Source organism: Molothrus ater, chromosome 15, assembly GCF_012460135.2.
Source record: "Molothrus ater isolate BHLD 08-10-18 breed brown headed cowbird chromosome 15, BPBGC_Mater_1.1, whole genome shotgun sequence".
NCBI classification, from domain to species: Eukaryota; Metazoa; Chordata; class Aves; order Passeriformes; family Icteridae; genus Molothrus; species Molothrus ater.
The window spans coordinates 1,372,467-1,392,011 of NC_050492.2; the positions used below are offsets into that span (position 1 = coordinate 1,372,467).

General features: G+C 57.2%; 3 protein-coding genes across 4 annotated transcripts; 1 reads left to right on the plus strand and 2 right to left on the minus strand.

The window, feature by feature from the left end:
• Window positions 1-2,487: 2,487 nt before the first annotated feature.
• On the plus strand, window positions 2,488-9,983 carry PAIP2 (poly(A) binding protein interacting protein 2). 2 transcript variants are annotated; one of them, XM_036391800.2, is made up of 4 exons: window positions 2,488-2,619; window positions 5,999-6,164; window positions 8,378-8,557; window positions 9,744-9,983. In XM_036391800.2, exons 2-4 carry the CDS (start codon window positions 6,027-6,029, stop codon window positions 9,807-9,809), a joined length of 384 nt encoding a protein of 127 aa, XP_036247693.1. In that variant the 5' UTR covers window positions 2,488-2,619; window positions 5,999-6,026; the 3' UTR covers window positions 9,810-9,983. The 2 variants fall into 2 exon arrangements, with proteins under 2 accessions (XP_036247693.1, XP_036247694.1); XM_036391801.2 differs by having other exon boundaries at window positions 2,531-2,619; window positions 6,005-6,164.
• Window positions 9,984-13,127: 3,144 nt separating this feature from the next.
• Window positions 13,128-17,880, minus strand: SLC23A1 (solute carrier family 23 member 1). The gene is given in 17 exon segments (XM_036391679.2): window positions 13,128-13,366; window positions 13,481-13,576; window positions 13,713-13,856; window positions 14,020-14,149; window positions 14,226-14,331; window positions 14,451-14,598; window positions 14,775-14,931; window positions 15,035-15,155; window positions 15,720-15,901; window positions 16,297-16,364; window positions 16,441-16,529; window positions 16,600-16,757; window positions 16,847-16,951; window positions 17,142-17,213; window positions 17,686-17,755; window positions 17,757-17,823; window positions 17,826-17,880. Coding segments are annotated over 17 exon segments (2,007 nt in total).
• Window positions 17,873-19,249, minus strand: MZB1 (marginal zone B and B1 cell specific protein). Its single transcript, XM_036391896.2, has 4 exons — window positions 19,058-19,249; window positions 18,668-18,774; window positions 18,394-18,498; window positions 17,873-18,316 (listed from the first exon to the last, which is right to left on the minus strand). Exons 1-4 carry the CDS (start codon window positions 19,247-19,249, stop codon window positions 18,142-18,144), a joined length of 579 nt encoding a protein of 192 aa, XP_036247789.1. The 3' UTR covers window positions 17,873-18,141.
• Between the last annotated feature and the right edge of the window lie 296 nt (window positions 19,250-19,545).

Here is a 19,545-nt window from a genome sequence, read left to right on the forward strand (position 1 = left end):
AGATGTTTGGCATGTTAACCAGTGTGTCTGCTGAACTGTATCCTATGTCATGTCACCACACCAAAACTCAAGCTCTCTTTTTAAAATGTGCATGTTTTTAACACCTTTGCTTCAGCAGCTTCCTGCATAACTCTTCTTTCTCTTCCCTAAACCCTCTTGCATTTCCAAACAAATTAAAATATCACTTGTTAAAACCCTGGTAGGTATATTCTGCTGACACTTTTATTTCTGGAGATTTGGGGTGTTCTCATCAAAGCTGAAGCCACATCCCATTCATGCAGACAAAACAGACTGGGGCCCATTCTTCCAGCCTGAGCCTCCACCAGTGAGGATCTGGGCCTTGGAAGGGGTTTGGCATGCAGGAGGCTGAGTGCTGCTGAAGTTAAAATGTCCTTCGTTAAGCAGGCACACCCAGCAGACACAGGACTTTGTGTTGTGTGCAAGTCAAGCCTCGAGAACTTGTTTTTCCAGCTGTGACTTTGTGTTGCACCCTCACCCCAGGGGTGCAGTCCCTCACAGAGCTTGAGCCACCTCCAGCGAGGGCAGCAGGTTCTGTGGGGGCCTGGAGAGGGGAGAAGTGCTGAGGAGCAGCTCCAGTGCAGGGTTTGTTGAAATAGCACATCCAAATTAAAGTTTTACCATGCAGTGACTCATCCCTGTACAGAGAGCAGTTACTGCACTGTACATGACACTCATTAGTATGCAAAGTGATGTTTGGGTTTGTAGGAAATGGATTAAATGTCAGGCATTGATAGAATCTTAAAGCTTTCTGATGCCCCTGAAAGAAATCCCAGGCACCAGCAGCCCTGCACTTGGAGCAGAACTAAGTCACAAGGATGGGCTTGGAGCCCCAGTTAGGTGGCATTTGTCACTCATCTGTCCTGAGACGCTGTTGAGTCCATCTGCCTTGGCTGTAGACCAGGCACCCCTTCTCTCTGAGGGGGGCAGATAATTTATTTCCAAGGTCCTCTAAGTTTCCTTACAATGTTCATTTAAGGTTAATGTATCAAAATACTACATTCAGTTTTTAAAGTAGCCTTTTGTTAGCTAGTACTCGTGCTGATCTTCTAACTTGTGTGAGTGCTGACCTGTGTACAGGTAAACATGTACATCATGTTTAGTGTTTAAACATAAAGCATTCCCAGGTGTGAGTGATTTTAGGGTGTTTTTACATGTCAGAAGTTAAATCAAACCCACTGCTTCTGCAGAGTGTCTTCTGTTCCCATGCAGAGGTCAGGAAGAATAGAGCCCTTAGGGTAATTTGTGAGGAAAAGGTGCCAGAAAAACCTGATCTTGAGGACAGATTCCAGACGCACACGTTGGTGTCATGAGCTGCTTATTTGGGAATAACTGCACTGTGGAGGGTGAGCAAAATTCCAGAGCACAAGGGTGAGTGTAAAACGTCAAGCTCTGCTTCAGGCACAAATTTCAGCTGTAAGGAGTAACCTGGAGCCTGCTGTCCCATTGCTGTGGGGAGTGAGTAGAAAGAGAACTTATTCCAGGTGAGAAAACCACATCCTGCTGGATTTCTAGAGTTGGAAATTGTGGAAATAACAGCAAGAGCACAGTGTTATTTTTTTAAATATGATGGTTGCAGAGGTATTTTGCAGTGTTTGATGGACTGTGAGGAAACCCTTGGGCCCTGGGAGCAAGTTGGTAATGGTGGCTGGTAAAATCAGTATAAACTAACATACACTTGGGCATTTCCAGCTGCTTTGTGTGCCACGTGTGGCTGCAGCTGGGGCAGCCGCCTCAAGGAGGGTTTGTGGCTCCAGATTGTTGCTGGTTTCTGTGCCTCTTGTGAGGCTGTGAATGGGCCAGAGAGGCATTCCCACCTTCCCCTGAGGAAAAGGGAGAGAAACAAAAGAGAACAAAAATGGCTTTTGAACCCATTTTGTAAATGGGGCTGAAGCCTCGCCACGTACTCGGAAAGGAATCTCTACTATGTCCCGTTTCCTGATACAGCGCCTTAAAACGCACGAGCCCGGGCAGAAACAGCACTGTGAACCGGAGTGTTGTTCCCTCAGTGTTCCATTATCCTCTCCCTCAATGAGGCGAGGAGTCTGCGCCTCCCGGGTCAGCCGCTGTCCCGAGCGAGGCTGGGGGAGCCTCGGGGGTTGCCCAGTAACGGGGAGTGTTGGCACCCCCCTGTGAGAGCCCCGGGGCCGTTTGGCGATCCTCCGTGAGTCCCGGGGCTCTTCGGCCCCCGCCCCCTCACCGCCGCTGCCACAAGATGGCGGCCGCTCCGCCGGACTGCGCTTCCCGGCGTGCCCCGCGCCGCCACGCGAAATGGCCGCCAGGTGCCGTGCAGGACTACGGCTCCCAGCATGCCGCGCGCCGGGAGGAGGGTGGGGAAAAGACTACGAGTCCCGGTGTGCAGCGCGCCGCCCCCCCGCCGATGCTGCGGCCTGCCGCGCGCCCGCCGCCGCGGCTTCCGGGGGAGAGGGGGCGGAGCCGGCGGGGGCCCGGCGTTGGCGGAAGTGACGTCAGGTCCGGCGGTGTGTGGCGGAGTGGGGCGGGCCGGGCCGAGCGCGGACCGGGCGGAGCGGAGCGGGGCCGGTGGGTCCGGTGGGGTCCGGGCGGGTCACGGCGGAGCGGCGGCTCCTCTGCGCACCGCAGGTGAGAGTCGGGGGACGGCCCTGGCCACGCACCGCCGGCGCCGCCGCGGGGGCTCGAGGGCGCCGCCCCCTCCCCTGAGGCGGCGCCGGGCCGCGGCCTCCACCCCCCGCGGCGGGGCCGCCCCTCGGTATTGTCTGCGGCGCCATCCGGGGCCTGTGGGGGCGGCTAGTGCCGAACAAAGCGGGGCCGGGGGGCGGCGGCCCCGCGGCGTTACCGCCCGCGCGGGGTCGAGCGCAGGGCCGGGGCAGCGAGCGGCGCGGCCCGGGGTTACCGGCACCCGGGTACCGACAACACCGGCTCGCGGCCGCGGCCCCACTGCTACCGAAACGTGGCCCCGGAGCGGGTCCGCCCAGCCGCCGAGGGGCCCCGTCCCTGCCGGGGCGCTGCTCCCACAACCCCCGGCTGAGCCCCGCGCGGGGGAGGCGGCTGCGTTCGGTAGCCTCCAGCGCGGCGCTCCAAGGCGTTTATATCAGATAGCGCTGGCGTCCCGCGTGGATTTGATTAAGAAATCTGTTTATTGGGCGGGTATAATTATTAGACGGTTATAATCAGCTCCCTCGATAAGAGCCGTGTGCTAATCTTGATAGATAAGGAGGAGCTGGGCCGGTGCTGCCGACTCGCGGGAGCAATCACCGGCTGATAAACAAGTCGCTGACTTCTGCCCCAGCTGCGCTAAAACACCTTCCTTTAATCTTTGGCTCCCACTAAAACCATGATATTTTTGGGTGCTTAAAGCAAATATAGTAGGGTTTTTACTTAATTATTCTCTCTTTTTCTGTGGCGGGTAAGGAGCTGTGGTTTCTGCATGGAATTAGGCCTGACCTCACCTCCGGAGAAGGCAGTGGATAATCTTCTTTCGTGACTGGGTTTTAAATGCAGCCTCTTCAGTCACAAAGCTCTGAATTTTAATGATGGTCGGTCAAGGGCTCTTCATGGCTGTAACTGCAGCAAAATTCAGGGAAATGGGTGAATTAACGGGCCTTAGTGATGTTCTGGAGTAACAAGCTGCACACTGCATACAGAAAACAACTCAGGGTTAGCTGAAAGTCCGTTGTTACAGGATTTTTTATTTCTGTCTTCATTCCTAAGATACAAGTACTATTTTTTATTAGTGTCTTTCCTTATGCACTTGCAGTGTGCTTGCTCCACCACCCCCACTCCACACCAAAATCCCAGAGGAACTTGGGTCAGAACCTCACAGCGTGTCACTGTGGCAGAATTCTCCCTGTTTTCTGTTCTTTAGTACTGCCAGTGTTACATTTCCTCTTCTACAGTGAGAAGCTTTGAGCTCCTCTGCTTCCCACCTACTCCCAGATGGAAAATGGGTTATTTTTATTCCCAGCAGCAGTGTAGCCTGGCACTGGGGCTTGTTTCCTGCAGTAGCCTGCTTGGATTGGGACTTTCTGCAAGACTGAAGTGGCATTTGGCTCTCCCCCTCAGAATTCCCTGACTGAAAAGGTTGTACCAGTACTGGTGGAACAAGACTGAGCTTGTCCCCACACGTGAGCACAGAAACCTGGTCTGTGTCTTGAAGTGGAGAAATGGGAAGGTTTATTTGTTCTGTTGGAAGCTGCAGAAAATTAAATCGGGGGTGCTGCAAGTGAGGAACCAGCCTGGGGCTTCCTCAGAGTTCCTGCAGGATAAGTGAGTGTGGGCATGTTTCCCTGTGGGAAAGGCATGAATGGTCTGAGGGCTTCATCAGATAAAATGCAAATGTTCAGGCTGAGAAGATCAGCCTTGAAGATCATCCCCATCGTCCTTGGGCAGTGGTGGACAAAGCTGGTTTGGTCCGAGCTGGACTTCCCTCCCTCTCTCCTAAAGCTGGAGCTCCTGTCTCGTGGGAATGCTTCAGAAATGGGAAAGCTGGCCTGTGATTCAACAAATTAACCTTCCAAGCTTTTACACAAACAAGTAGGGTTGGTTTGTTGGGTTTGGGTTGTTTTTTTTAATTATTTTTACCATTCTGGACTTGTCTGGGTACAGTCACCTTTGTGTAGAAGCTGCCTGAGTTCCTCACTGCTGAGGCAGTTACTTTCAGGAAAATAATAAGATCAAAACTAGCTCCACAAAAGAGAAGGTGAAAAGACATGCCAGTAAAAAGTGGGGGGGAAAGAAATTTGGTTTTTTAGGCTTTTCTTCCTGTACTCCATCCCATGTGTTGGTTTGGGGACAGCTGAAGTGGCTTAAAGCAATTTCAAGCTTGAATTGGGGTGTTAAACACAAAGTCCTTTCCTGTTTTATGTAAATGCTGCCAGTAATCCTCAGCAAGTTTGTTTTGAAAGAACATCAAAAAGAACCTGTTTTCCCTTGTGGAATACACAGTGGAATACAGGCATCTGCTCCCAGTTGTGGCACTTCCCAGGCAGCTGCAGTGACTTCTGTGCTGGGGTTTGCCTTTGATAGAGAAATGTGGAACACAGCAAGCCAGGCAGGTTCCTTCTTCTTTGTGCTTTTCTTTATTGGTCACTCAGATGTGGCAGGTTTTTAGCTGGTATCATCAAGAGTTTTGAACCAAAACTTGCATTAATTCCCTAGATAACAGAACTGACTGGAATGCAAAGAGAAAATGTGAGGTGCTGGGTGATAAGCCCTTGTACTCTAATAACAACAAGGCTGACTTCTCTCTGAAGAAGTCACTCTTTGATATGCAGACAACGAAGTTTTGTTAAGAAAATATAAATATTTTCACTCGCTGCTGAAACTTTCATTGTGAATTTTAACATGAGAAAAACATTAAAATTTGACCTGAGTCATGGATTTTTGGTCAGGTTTTTTTTAGGTCTTTTTTATGACATTGCCTCACTTTGTGTACTGTTTAAAGAAAATTGATACTACCAGTGTTAGTATCCAACAAATACTGAGCTTTTCCAGTGTTGATCTGTTTATTTGGGCATGGTACAGAAGGGCAGCAATGTTGTGTCACCTCAGAACACACAGATTTCCAGGTGGCCCTGTGCAGGGTCAGTTCCTCATGGTTTCTGCTCACTGCAAGGTTTCCAAGCAGGAAAGGGCTGTGAAACCTGGCTCGTGCCATCACACACAACACTTGAAAGTGCTTTGGAAAACAAATTCTCCTTTTGAGTGTTTAAATATTTTCCTACTGGCAAGTTTCCTACTGTTTTTTCCTGTCACTTTTCATTGGCTGTGGTGCTTGGCTTCGGTGAGGTTCAGTTTGGGAAATTAATTTGTCCCTGGAATCCGCACACAATGGGAACGGTGTTTGTGATGCCGCTCCTTGCTGTGATCTCACAGCTCTGCTGCAGTCAGGGCAAGGCTGCCTGGAGCCTCTGAATGCAGGTGCAGCCTCTGTTCCTTTGGGCTGGGCTTGTGCAGGCAGGGAATGAGGAGCCTGCAGGTGTTTCATGCTGCCCTCCCTCAGTTGCAGGTTTGGGATCGGAGTGGCAGCCATGAAGGACCCGAGTCGCAGCAGTACCAGCCCCAGCATCATCAGCGAGGATGTGATCATCAACGGGCACTCCCACGAGGATGACAACCCCTTTGCTGAGTACATGTGGATGGAGAACGAGGAGGAGTTTAACAGGCAGGCAAGTAACTCCCTGCTTTCCATGGCCCGTCTGTCCTTTGTCCCTTCCCAGCTGAAGGGACAGGGCTGGGGTCCACCACTGACCCTCCTTTGGAGAGGAAGTTCCAGATGGGCTCTCTGGAGTGATCCTGGGGAACAAACAGGTCTCCCTTGCTCTGGCAGTAAATGCTGATCTTCTGTAGTCCTGGTGGAAAATACAGGAAGTGCAGCACATTCCAATGCATCCATTAATTAATTCCCTGCTGCAGGAGGGAGGGGAGAACAGAGTTGTCAGGAGTACGTGGCACTTGGGAAGGGCTGGCCCGGGAGGCGTTCGTGTGTGGACGTGCTGAGTGCCCCAGTGCTGAGCTGGGGAATTCCAGGTGCACACCTGCCTTGGGAACAGCACTGCTGCTCCACAGGGTGCTGGTGGCAGCTGCTCATTTTAATACTTGAGTCTTACAGCTCCCTTTTCCATCCTGTGGGAAGGAAGCCTTACCTTCCTCTGCCACCTTGCCTCTGTCACCCTTTTCTCTCCTGCTCTGGAGACTGGGGACAGCCCACCTCTTTCCACACCCCTTTCCCATTCCCAGCTTGCTCTGTGCTCTCCATAGCTGCTGCCTGTGCTCCAGCAGTTGTGGCTGTGCTGGGTGCTGAGTTACCAGCACAGGATCCTCAGGGTGCCAGCTGCTCTGAGCTCACTCAGAGTCAGGTTTGCCCACAAAACCTCTGTTCTCTTGTGCATTGTTTCCTGTTTGGTGGCTTTTTCCCCCTGGGAACTGTCCCACAGTTAGCATACAGGGGGTGTAGTTCTCTGGGAAGGAACTGAGTTGTGCCATGATTTTTCAGGCACAGATTCCATTGTCAGAGCAGAGGAAAGGTGGGAGTCTGAGGGGAGAAGGGTCATGCTCAGACACAATTGGGGTCACCTGCTGGTCACCTGCTGCTGCAGACACAGCCCCTCTGGGAGCCTGAGCAAGTTAAACTGGAGCTGGAAAATAAAAACAGGCAGTCCTAATTTCCAGCTCTTTGAGGAATTAAATGTTATTTAGTACTGCTGGAGCTGCCATGGAGGCACCTGTAGGGGTGCAGGCCTGTAACCAAGCCCCTGGAGCTGGGCAAGCCCCGTGTAACAGGAGCCTGTGGCCATGTGCCCACAGCAGGAGGGAGGCAGTGCCCCTGGAGTGCCACCCAGGCTGGAGTGCTGCTCTGGGGAATCACTGAGTCAGCCTTCAGTGCCTCTGGAGTGCCTGGGCGGTGGCTCTGAGCATGTGGGGATGAGTCCCTGTTCCCCAGAGCACCAGGTGAGCTCGTAGGTGTGTTTGCCCCAAGGGCAAGGACCCAGATTGCACAGCAGTCCTGATAATCTTGCGTTAATGTTTTTGATTTGGTGTTTGTGGTAACTAAATTTCCACTCCAGGATTGAGGAGGTGTTTGATTTCAGAGCAAAGGGTAGAGATGGGAAAATTTGTTCAAGCTTCCACTGAGTGAACTTCTAAATCTGTCCTGAATCAATTTTCCATTCCCTCGTGTCTGGGCAAGTCCTTCACACCAGCTTCTGTTTCCCTGCTTTCCTCTCTTACACACTCTGATTCAGGACATGGAAAATTTGTAGGATGATCTCGCTCCAAAGCTCATTTACTGAACAGCCAAGGAAAACTGCTTTAATCTCTGCACTGCATGTCAGTTCTGCCTGGGTTGGTTTGTCCTGCTCCCAGGACAGCAGGGCTGCATTCCTCACAGCTGCTGCCATCAGGTGGGGTTCCCCAGGAGAGCACAGTGGGTGAGCACACACTGGCAGTGAGGAGAGGCTGCTTGTTCCAGGTGACAGGCAGGGGTTATTTTTTCCCCAGGAGTCCCACAGGACACTTTCCTGGGGAGTGTTTCCTGGCTCTGTGTCTTGGCACAGCTCCCTTCCTCATACTTGCAGCGAGCTCAGTCCAGACTAGTTGGTACAGCTGAAATTTTTGCTTGGGACCTACGTTTTCCTTCTCCTTCAGGTCATAACAAGCTGCAAACAAAACAGCTGGGATTGGGGGCTTCTCCTGCCTCTCCCTTTCAGCTGCAGCCCAAATCCCTTGGATAAAGCACTGATGTCCTTGCTGCATGGACATGGTGCTGGGCTGGGGTGCTGCTGACAGCTGGGAAGGTCAGCTGGGTGCACACACCTGGGAATGAGCCCCCCACAAGCTCACAATAGATCTCTTGCTGAAGCAGTTTCTTTTCATTACACAGATCGAAGAGGAGTTGTGGGAAGAAGAATTTATCGAGCGCTGTTTCCAGGAGATGCTGGAAGAGGAGGAGGAGCACGAGTGGTTTATTCCAGCCCGTGATCTCCCACAAACAATGGATCAAATCCAGGACCAGTTCAATGACCTTGTTATCAGTGACAGCTCATCGCTGGAGGATCTGGTGGTAAGCTCAGCTTCTCATTCTATTTCTAAAGCTCAAGTCTTTGTGCAAGGCTGGGGCTTATTGCTGCTTATGGCAGGAGAAAGTCCTTCCAGCAGAAAGGAGCCTGCTAAACCCTGCCTGGCTGTGCAGAGTAGGTGGGAAGGAGGTGTCTCCATGGGATGTGACCTGTTTGGTGGCTTTCTTCATAGCCACGTGGAGCCTTTCCCATGGCACAACTCCAGGAGTGGGTGGGATGTTATGAAAGAAGGGCACTGAGTGGAGCCTGGGCTGGGAAAGGGTCACTGGGCATCTGCCAGCATTGACACGTTGGGCTGGTCTGGGCCCTGTCCCAGGGTCTGATTGGGACTGGGAGAGCCACAGCAGATCCCTGGAACAGTTCTAGGGAAGGGGAAAGCAGCCAAACTGTGACTATTTCCCTCTTTTTGCTGTCTGACTTCTGTGCAGAGCTCAACCCAAAGGAAAGGGCAGCATGTGCTTATTTTCCCTCACAGAATCCACAGTTGCTCGTACAGAGCACAGACCCCACACCATCCTGTCACACAACTGCTCTAAGATTCAGATGCAGACTGTGACTTTCCCAAGCTGAAGCAGCTGCAGGCAGCAGTTTCAGCCTCAGTGAAGATCCGAAAAGCCTAATCCTCCATTTCTTTGTGATAAAAAGCTCCTTTTGAAGGTGCTGGTGCCCCCCCTTGAACTGCAGGACATGGAGCAGCAGCAGCTTGCCAGGGGGCAGGACAGGAGAGTCACAGACAGAGACATGTAAAAAATCAATACAGTGCTCATACACATAAAATTCCCAGAAGTGGCTGAAGTTCCTGGAACAAGTCACCTCTTGCTTAAATAAGCAAAATTTAAAAACCTCATGGCACGTTTTAACAGCTCAACTTGAGAAAAGGCTATTTCAGCATGAGGGGAAGCTGCTGTGTTTGGTTAATGCCTGTGGTTTGCTGCTTATTCCCTGAGCCCTCATCCAGCTGAAACTTCAGGTGGAGCTAAGGAAGGTTGGATAACTCAGGGAGAGGAATGGGCTTTTCTGGGGATTATAGACTGCTGCTAAGTGTAGGAAGCCTATTGTTTACCTGATTGTTCCTCTAAATCCATAAACATTTGCCTCTGATTGTCTTCAGCTTGAAAATAGAAGCTGAAAATAACAATTCACCTCAATTTCTGTTCTTCCCTTCCTCAGGTCAAGAGTAATCTGAATCCAAACGCAAAGGAGTTTGTTCCTGGGGTGAAGTACTTAAACATTTGAGTAGACTGGGCCCTCTTTTGGTGGATGTAGCACAATTTCCACACTGTGAAGCCAGTATTAGAAGATTTAATTGTAAAAGCTCTCTCTTCTTGTCACTGTGTTACACTTATGCATTGCCAAAGTTTTGTTAGTCTTGCATGCTCAATAAAAGTGCTGAGACTGTTATTAAGTAAATCTGTCAAAAGTTTAATGGAAACATAATTGGGCCCTGGCTCTGTTCGAAGGAGGCAGTGAGGTAAGAAGCACCAGTCAAGTTGAGACAAAGTACCACGTTAATAAAACCTTCTGCAGACTCTGACTTTTTAAACAGGACTTGGAATTTGCGGTGAATGGTCTGTTTTTAACTAAAGATGTGTTAACTGGTGCTAGCTTGCACCTGATAATGCCTTAACTTCCAAGTGAAAGTGAGGAGATCTGATTGTTATGCAAATTAGCTAACTTTCCTTTGAGATATCAGTGTTGTTACTAATGTTGATTTCCCCCCTTACAAAACATCGTGATCCTGGGAAGCAGCGTGAGCTTAACCCAAATCTCACAGACCTGTACAGAGTCGTAGATCTCAGCTCCTGAACTAACATCCAGGCATTTGGGAGGAAGCAGTTCCCTGTCCTTTGCAGTGTGTGATCATGTTAGAAACCTTCCCTTCCCGTGCTGTTCAGGGAGGTGTGAGATCCATCACAGTTCCTGCCAAGAACAGGCATCCCACACAGCACTGCCTATGGAACCCTTAGCATCCAACTTCCCACAGCTGGATTTAACCAGGCAAACCCCAGCATTAGTGATTTGAGTGGTGCTTTTCCCTTGCTTTGTTTAATCATCACTACACAATAGTCTACAGCACAATGACTTTTTGGGGTTTTTTTTTTTTTTTTTGTTTTGTTTTTTGGTTGTTGTTTTGTTTTTTTTTTTTCTTTTAATAAAGCTAGAACAGTTTTGGCTTCTTAAACTTCATATTTGGGTAGGTTAAGCTGCCATACGTGTTCAGTGTGAATAGTGTTTAAGTTGAAAATATTGTAAAAAAATTATATTTTTTCAAAAATATTTAAAAAAATAAATAATAGTAGAACTGATGTGGTGGCTGTCTCATAACTGGGCATCTGGCACGGGAACTCACTTGGCAGCGTGTGGAGGACAGGGCTGGCACTGTGGAACCCCGTGGCCCTGGATCCTGGCTGAAGCTGGACTCTTCATGGAATCAGAGTGCTCTGGGTTGGAAGAGACTTGAGAGACCCAGTTCCATGGGCAGGGATGCCTTCCACTGTTCCAGGCTGCTCCAAGCCCTGTCCAGCCTGGCCTCGGCTGCTTCTGGGGATGGGATTTGTTCCTCTCCTCCCACTCCATGCTCTCCCATCATTTTCCCTGTGGCTGTTCCCAGGCTGGCCCTGCTGGCAGCCCCGGGAGCCGCTGAGGGCTCTCAGAAGCTGCTGCTGGTGCTTGGCACTGGAGCCCCAGAGCTGCAGTCAAGTGCTGGCTGCAACAGCTTCTCCAGCCCCATCCACTCTTGCTTCACAGAATCTCCTGAGTTGGACTCACAAGGATCAAGCCCAGACCCTGCTCAGGACAGCCCAGCCTTGCTGTAGCTCCTTTTTAAGCTCGGATTAAAGCGGAGGGGCCCAGCTGAGGCTGCAGCTCTGCAGGACGGGCAGGGTGAGGCGGGGCCTTCCCGCAGGTGCTGCCCTGCAGCAGAACCACCCGCCTGTGCCCGGAGAGCCTCTCCCTGCTGGGGGAGCTGCACTGCACCAACCCCTTCTGCTCTGCTCTGCAGAATGGTAATGGAGCTACCCCAGCTACTCCGTGCTGGGCACTGCCTTCCCTTCCCACGCACAGAGCTGGCAAAACTTCTCCAGGCTTTCCACTGGCCTGGGGAGAGTTTAGACTCGAGCACCTAAAGGAAAAGGTCAGCAAATAACACACAGCTGGTTTCTGTCTGCAGTGGGAGTTCCACCAGCGAGTCCTGCATGGCTGCAGTTTGTCCACGAGCTTTCGCCTGGCCCCTGGCACCTCAGGGTGGTGGCAGCTGAGTGCAGCAGCCAGGAGCCAGCACGTGGAGCAGCCAGGCTGGCCATGGCTGCCCTGCCCTCCTGGAGCTGGGTTTATCCCTCTGCTGTGTCCTGTAGCACTGGGATGTTCATTGGGGAGGAGCTGCCCCGTCCATGCTGGGTTTGGGGTGTGACTGCAGCCGAGGAGTGGCGCCCAGCCCTGAGCAGCACTGGCACTGTCCCCAGGCCCCTCTCAGTCCTGCTCCAGCCCCAGCAGGTGGGCTGGGGGCACAAGGAAATGGGAGGGGACCCTGCTGGCCAGAGCAGTGTCACACACTGTGACACTCTCCTCAGCACCAGCACCAGGACAGCGGCCAGAGAGGGGCTCAGAGCCTGGCTTGTGCTCTGGGAGGGGGGAGTGATTGTATTTGCATCCCTTGGGGGTTATTTTAACTTGGGGTGGTTTTTTTCCCTCATCTTCACTTTTAACAGATTTTTTCACTTCTCTCCCTGCTCAGGCTTGGGAGTGAGTGTGTGACAGTGCCGCCCCGGGCTGTGACAGGTTGTGCAATGTTGCCTCAGCTCAACTTTGGTGCTAAATCCAGGCCAAGGACTGGCCTGACCCCGCTGTGGTGTGGGTCAGCCACCTCCGTGCCTGCGGCTGAGAGCAGCCTGGGGCAGTGTCACCAGCACGGCCAGGACAGGGCCAGCGCTCCAGAGCTCCCGGGCCAGGAAGGGTTTGCTGAGGGCTTGTGCTGAGCTGCGTCTCCCACAGCCCCGGGTTCAGGCAGAGCCCACCTGGAAGAACTCCAGGGTGTCTGAGTGCCTGGCAGCCCAGGAGGAGCACGGTCAAAGGTGCACAAAGGACGAGGGAACGGTGCAGGAGGCAGCACAGACACCGGTGGGGCACGTGCACTTGAATATATTATCGTTTTTAATGTATCATCTTAAGTTAGGCATCCTAAGGCTGGTCTGGACACTGCCCCACGCAGAGCCCGTGCCAGCTGCTGGCTCACCGTGCCGGAGCCGAGGGCACAGCACGGTGAAAATCCGTGGCCCCAGGTGGGAGTCGGGGCTCTGGCTGGCTCCGATGCGGCTGACGGGCTTCAGCAAGCGCTGGACGAGTCTCAGCCAGCTGAAGCTTCGGGTGGAGCATGGCACGGGGTGGCGGTCCCCAGGCTGTGCCCCAAGAGCAGCGTTGTGTTTCCCTAGCCCCGCGTTCGAGCCGAGCAGCCTTGGCTGCGGCCTTGGTGGGCGCTACCGAACCCCGAGAGCCCCCCGGGAGCTCGGCTCGGCTCCTCCGGCGCTGGGGCGGGACCTGCCGGGAGCCTCCCCTGGCTCAGACCTTGGTGCACACCGAGCCCCCGTCCGGGCCCTCTGCGGCCGCCGCGCCGCTGCCCCCCGGCCGGGCCCTGAACCCGGTGAACACCGGGCAGATGGGCACGTTCCGGAGCCAGCGGCTGCTCCGCACCGCGCCCATGCCGAAGGGGAAGTCGTAGCTCCTCAGGCTGGCGCTGCTCGAGCTGTCCGAGTGCGCTCCTGCCTTCCACTGCACCAGCCCTCGTTCCTCCTGCGTCCCTGCGGGGTGTCCGGTGTCACCCCCGGCCCTGCCATCCCCCTTGGCAGCTCTAAGTCGACAGACACCTGCCCCAGCCCCGCTGCTTCCCCCTGCCCGCCCGTGTGCTCGGTTACCCGGGATGGTGTTGTCCAGGACGAAGGCGATGGTGCCCCCGACGAACATCTCCGTGGTCAGCAGCACCGTCAGGATCTGGTCCAGCTCGGGGACACCTGCGACAGCGTGGGACGGAGCCGGGGTGCTGTGAGGAGCCGGATTTCCCCGCTGCTCCCCGGGTGGGCGAGCGCCGCCAGATCTGCCCTCCTCTCTCCCCAAACTCCCAAACTGCGGCTCCCTGTGGGGCGGTACCTGTGTTAATGGCCCCGGGGTGGGAATCCAGATAGTTTGGCAGCGTCAGCCCGAAAAACATGGCAAAACCCAGCACGAAGAGGTTTCGGGAGGAGTTCATGTCGACGAACTGCAGGTTGGAGAGGCCGACGGCCGTGATCATTCCTGCCGGCAGAGACGCGGCGATGCAGGCGGAGGTGCCGGGGGCTGCCCCAGCCGCGGGGAGGGTGCGAGGGGCCCCCGTTCCCCCCAAACCCGGCCTTGGGCTCACCAGCCCCCGAGGCTGCCGGGACGTGGCCCAGGGCCTGCGTTTGGGGCAGACAGTTACCGAATAAGGTGCAGAACATCCCGCCGAGCACGGGGTCGGGCAGGGAGGCGAAGAGCGCCGTGAATTTGCCGATGGTGCCCAGCAGGAGCATGATCCCGGCGCCGTACTGGATCACCCTCCTGCTCCCCACCTGCACACGGACACCGGCAGCAGGTGACGGTGCCTGCGCCCCCCGGCCGAGCCGGGACCCTCCCCGGCCCCGGTACCTTGGTGATGCCCAGGACTCCGATGTTGGGGCTGGAGGACGTGGAGCCATTGCCGGTTCCCAAGAGCCCCGCGATGATGCAGGAGATTCCCTCGGTGAAAATGCCCCTGGGGAACAACACAGTGGGGCTGGTGCCCATTCCACTGTCCTGCAGCATCCCCGACCGGTGTCCAGGGATGCCGCCGTGCGAGTGAGGTGCCGTGGAGCGGGGAGCAGCCGGCTGTACCTGTTAATGGCGTGCACAGGGGGCGGGGGCGCTCCTGCCAGCCGGGCACAGGAGTAGTAGTCCCCGATGGACTCGATGATGCCCGCCAGCGTGGCACTGAACATGCCCAGCACGGCTGCTGAGGTCACCGTGGGCAGCCCCCACTGGCCTGCCCGGGGGGCAGAGCAGCTCAGGGTTGGGGACAGCCCAGGACCCCCCAACCAGTGCTCACCGGTGCCACTTTGAGCCCCCCCGGGTGTTCCCCAGCCCCGGTGATGCTGCACCAGGTCCCCGCATCCCCAGGGCAAAGGGTATCGGGGCCCCAGGGCGCCGCCGGGCACTCACAGGGGTAGGGGACACGGAACCAGGGCGCCACGGACAGGATCTCCCCGCGGGCGTCCGTCCTGGCCTTGTAGCCGTACTCCTCGGGCCGGCTGGGGAAGACTCCGGTGCGGGTCAGCACGTAGCAGATCAGCCACACCAGCATGATGGCCAGGATGATCTGTGGGGCACACACCGGCACCCTCCCGCACCGCTCCCGAGCCCGCCTGGGGGCAAACGGGGGAATGTGGGGCCGCCCCAGGATGCTCTCAGCCAGTCCCTACCGGGAACATCTTGAAGATCTGGATGCGGAGCAGGACAAAGCCGTGGCCCCGCCGGTAGCCGGGCAGGCAGATGGCGACCTGCCGCAGGTACTGGGCAAACAGGACAATCAGGAAGATGGTCCTGGGGAAGAGATAGATGGGATCCCTCTGATGCCTCAGGTTTCAGCTTTTATATTTTTCACATTCTGTGCTGCTTTAGTGTGTCGGTCTGAGCTTCATATTATGGGATGGTGAGCTCTGTGCACAGAGCAGGGAGACAAAACAATTCCTTCTCTAGCTGGGGACCAAGGACAAATGATCCAAACCTCAGGCCCAAGAGCAGAAAAAACGTGGGCTGAGGAGAGAAAAACAAGAAGGATGGGACTGCATGGGCTAAAGCTGGAATTGGACAATGAACTGCAAGGTGCAAATGGAGCAGAACTTATAAAAGTGCGAGACCCCGTGACCGATCGTGCATTTTGTGACCATTTTGGTTCATCTTGGGCGCAGCCCTGGCTGGGCTCTTGTGCTGCCCAAGGTGGATCCATTGAGACCTCCTAATAAATCTCTGCTTTATTCTTTAACTCTCTAGTCTCTGTTCTAGGGCAGCCTTCACAAGGCATCACCTCATACCCCTGACACCTTCCTGGCTCTGTGTTGGACAACCCTCCCCCCGTCCCCATGTCCCCCTGTCCCCATGCCATACAGCACAGAGATGCCCCAGTGGGAGCCAGCCCGGTCACCGGCCGCCTGGAAAACGGAGAGTCCGATGAGGGACACGGTGGGGGTGACGGTCAGCGGCCCGATGTAGCTGAGCAGTGCCCCGGGGAGCCCCAGCAGCCCGATGACCACTTCCACCAGACTGGACACCATGATGGCCCCCTGGATCTGCAGGGCATGGAGAGGTGCAGGAGAGGGCGTCAGCAGCCTGCCAGGGAGTCAGGGTGCCACGGGGTGGTGCAGGGTGGTGGCAGGGTGGTGCAGGGTGGTGACAGGGTGATGGCAGGATTGTGGCAGGGTGGTGGCAGGATTGTGGCAGGGTGGTGCAGGGTGGTGGCAGGGTGGTGGCAGTGTTGTGGCAGTGTGGTGCAGGTTGGTAGCAGTGTGGTGGCAGGATTGTGGCAGGATGGTGCAGGGTAGTGGCAGTGTGTTGGCAGTGTGGTGGCAGTGTGGTGCAGGGAGGAGGCAGTGTGGTGGCAGGGTGGTGGCAGGATTGTGGCAGTGTGGTGGCAGGGTGGTGGCAGGTTGGTGGCAGGTTGGTGGCAGGATGGTGCAGGATGTACCTCTCTCATGCGGGGCTGCCAGATGTGGGACGTGTTGAGCGGCAGGGACCAGTTGCCATAGATCTGCTCTGGGGATGAAGGGCGGTGAGGTGGTCCTGGGGGTCGGGGAGCAGCCAGACACCCCCTGCACCCCCCTGCCCTCACCTTCAGGTGGGCATCGCCACTTGTCCAGGGCCAGGATGGACTTGGCGGGGACGAGGAAGGCCAGGGCGCTGGCCTGGAAGAGCGGCAGCCTGGGGGGACAGAGGGATCCTGCGCCCGGGCCCGGGGCTGGGCAGGGGGCCCGCGGGGCCGCGGCTCTACCTGATGCCCACGGTGGTCTGGATCAGGGTGGTGATGCCCACGCAGGTGAAGATGGTGCCGATGAGGTAGCTGACGGTCAGCTGGTCCTTGCCCACGCACAGGCTCTCGGCCAGCAGGAAGGGGACGGCGATGGTGCCGCTGAAGCAGGTCAGGTAGTGCTGGGGGGCGAGGGGAGGCTCAGCGGGGCTGGGGGTGCCCCACAACATGGGGAACGGGGATTTGGGGTCTGACACTTTCCAGGCTGTACCTGGAAGCCGAGCAGGATGCAGAGGTACCAGGGGGGCACGTCCTCGATCCTGTAGAGCATGTCCACCTCCGGCCGGGGGGGCCTGGTGCCCGCCCCGGGGTCCTGCTGGGGGGGCACAGCTCAGCCTGTCTCACCCTGGGGCTGTGTGCAGGGACGGGCACCCCACCCTGCCCCACGGGAGCCCCTGTGCCCGCAGGGATGGGAGGGGTCCCGGCTGGCCGGGTTCCATCCGCAAGTGTGTCACAGATGGATTTGGGGTGTGGTGCTGCTGCCCACGGGGTGCCCCGGTACTCACCCTGCCCGCCACAGGCAGCTCCTTCCCAGGGGCGTGCGGGGAGCCCGCGGGGGCCAGAGCCAAGTTCCCATTCTGGCAGTGGGGAGGAGGGAGGAGCTGGGTCAGTGTGGACCCGGGTGTCCCTCGGGAGAGGGGCTGGGCTCTGCTCTGAGGGACGCGGGTGACACCGGGCCGTGGCACAGCGTGTTTCCTGTCAGTCCCACCCGGTGCCCGCTCTGACCTCCAGGAGGGATCTGGGCTCCCAAACCCACCGATCCCTGAGTTGTATTTTGTTCCTGGAAAGTCTGGAGGGGGATCCCCCCGCCGGTGATGGGAAAGGTGGCACGGTCAGTCCCAGCCGCAGCATTCCAGCGTGTCCCCTTGGTCCCGCGATTCACCGCAGTCCCCAGGCTCGCCCTGGCCTTTGCCAGCCCCAGCAGGGCATCCTGACCCTGAGCTGGCCATCGCTGGCGTGGGTGTGCCTGGCCACCACCTCCCTCCCCACCGCCCTGGGATAACACCGAGGAAGGGATGGGATGGGGACAGGGACGGCGCCTGCATTCACCTGGGGCTGAGCCAGGTCTCCCGAGCGGGTCCCCATCCTCCGACGATTCCCGGCGGCGCTGGCGCTGCTCGGGGGGTTTTATGGCCGTGGGAAGGACTTTAGTCCCCGGCCGGGCGGTGGCGGCGGCGGGGGGAGGGCGGCCATTGGCTGGGGGTTGTGAAAGCGGCGAGCGCAGCCCCGGCACGGATCAGCCATTAACTCCTTTAATTGGGGCTGCCCCCGCCCGGAGCAGCGCCCGGTGAAACATTAGAGCCCGTGGTTACAGAGTAATTCCCCGCTCGCCGGAACGGAGTCCGCGCTGCTGCGGGCACGGCCGGGCCGCGCCTCGAGCGACAGCGGCGACATCGGTGACAAGCGACACTCGCAAGGCGCCCACCCCCCTGCACGTGTCGGCTCCCGCTGGGGACGAAGTCGGCTCCGAAGGTCGCCGGGGCATTAAGCATTAACCACGCCGGGCTACAGCTCGTTCTGCAGCGCCTTGCGGGGGTCCGGGCGCTCCTTGCGGCCGGCGCACGGTCCCTTGTCGCCGTGGCACAGCAGCTGCCGCAGCGCGGCCGGGCCCCGCCGGTGCGCGCCGTAAATCTGCGCCTCGCCGCGCTCGCCCACGTAGCCGTGGCACAGCTTGGAGAGCCTGCGAGGAGCCGCGGGGGTCACCCGGAGGCGATGGGACGGTGCTCGACCGCCCTGCACCGCCAAACCCCGACTCACCTGCCCGGCCACGGTCCCCCCGACACCAGCACGCTCAGGGGCTGCTGGCTCGGCAGCCCCGGCCCCGACAGCCGCTTCTCCCCGTCCAGCTCCAGCACCCCGTAACTGCGGGGAGAGGGGGGTTGGAGGCAAAATGGTCGCTGGGGACACCCCGGGGCACTCTGATCCCTCGGGCACCGCCGTCCTCGGGGACATTCTGACCCCTGGGGACTCGCCTGTAGCTGGGATCACCCTGATCCCAGGGACACCCCCATCCCAGGGACACCCTGCTCACCTCTCCCAGTCCTGCGAGCAGCTCCTCTCCAGCACCTCTATGTAGTCCGACTCCTTCAGAGCCTTCTTGCCCACCTTCCCTTCTGCCTTGCGCAGCTGCTCCTCAATCTGGGGTGAGAAAAGGCAGAATCAGGGCACTGAGGGTGGCAGCCTGTCCGTGACCCCGCTCCCGCGCGGGGCTGCGCTCTGCACCCCCTTCTGTGCGGCCCCAGCAGTTGAAGCACATCTGGGTCAGAGGGTCCATGAGGAGCCCCAAAAGGCTTTTTTAAGGTGCCGATGAGAATCTCCATCAGGGGCGTGCCCCAGAGGAGCAGCAGCATCTCCCCAGGCTAAAGCTTCCCCACAGGGGTTCTCACTGCCGCTTTTGGGGTGCCGTGTCCCCGGTCCCCACCTGGAAGGCGATGGCGTGGCAGGCGTCACAGCGCAGGGATTCGGGCATGTGGGGCGAGAGCCGCTCCTCGGGGCTGAGCTGGGGCGCGGGCACCGAGCGGGACGCGGCTGCGGGGGGGTCCCCGCACGTGTCCTCGGCCCCTGTCCCCCCCAGCAGGCTCAGCACCAGCCACGCTGCCAGCGCCGCCCGCATCCTGCTCCGACAGCGCGGGGCGGAGGCGTGGGGTGGCTACAAACCCCCGGGGCGGGCTACAAACCCCCCGGGACTGGCGAGCGGCCCCGAGGCGCGGCCAGCACACACCTGCATCCGGCTGGCGCGGCCCGTCCGACCCGGGCGTCGCGGCAGGAAGGGGGGGGTGTGCAGGGGGTGCCCCCTCTCCGGGAGGTTTTTGCTGCAACTCAGTCCTGTAAAACTCAGCCTGATCCCTTCCCCTCAACCTCAGTCCTTCCTGGGATGGTGTGGACTTACAGGGGCAGGGGCTGGCTGAG

Bases quoted from the DNA above. Each gene is read 5' to 3' on its own strand.
- PAIP2 (XM_036391800.2), top strand. From the start codon at position 6,027: ATGAAGGACCCGAGTCGCAGCAGTACCAGCCCCAGCATCATCAGCGAG. The intron at 6,165-8,377 runs GCAAGTAACTCC...TTCATTACACAG, and splicing joins AGGAGGAGTTTAACAGGCAG to ATCGAAGAGGAGTTGTGGGA. The intron at 8,558-9,743 runs GTAAGCTCAGCT...TCCCTTCCTCAG, and splicing joins CATCGCTGGAGGATCTGGTG to GTCAAGAGTAATCTGAATCC.
- MZB1 (XM_036391896.2), bottom strand. From the start codon at position 19,249: ATGCGGGCGGCGCTGGCAGCGTGGCTGGTGCTGAGCCTGCTGGGGGGG. The intron at 18,775-19,057 runs GTGGGGACCGGG...TTCTCACCCCAG, and splicing joins GCCACGCCATCGCCTTCCAG to ATTGAGGAGCAGCTGCGCAA. The intron at 18,317-18,393 runs GTGAGTCGGGGT...GGCTCCTCGCAG, and splicing joins GGGGGACCGTGGCCGGGCAG to GCTCTCCAAGCTGTGCCACG.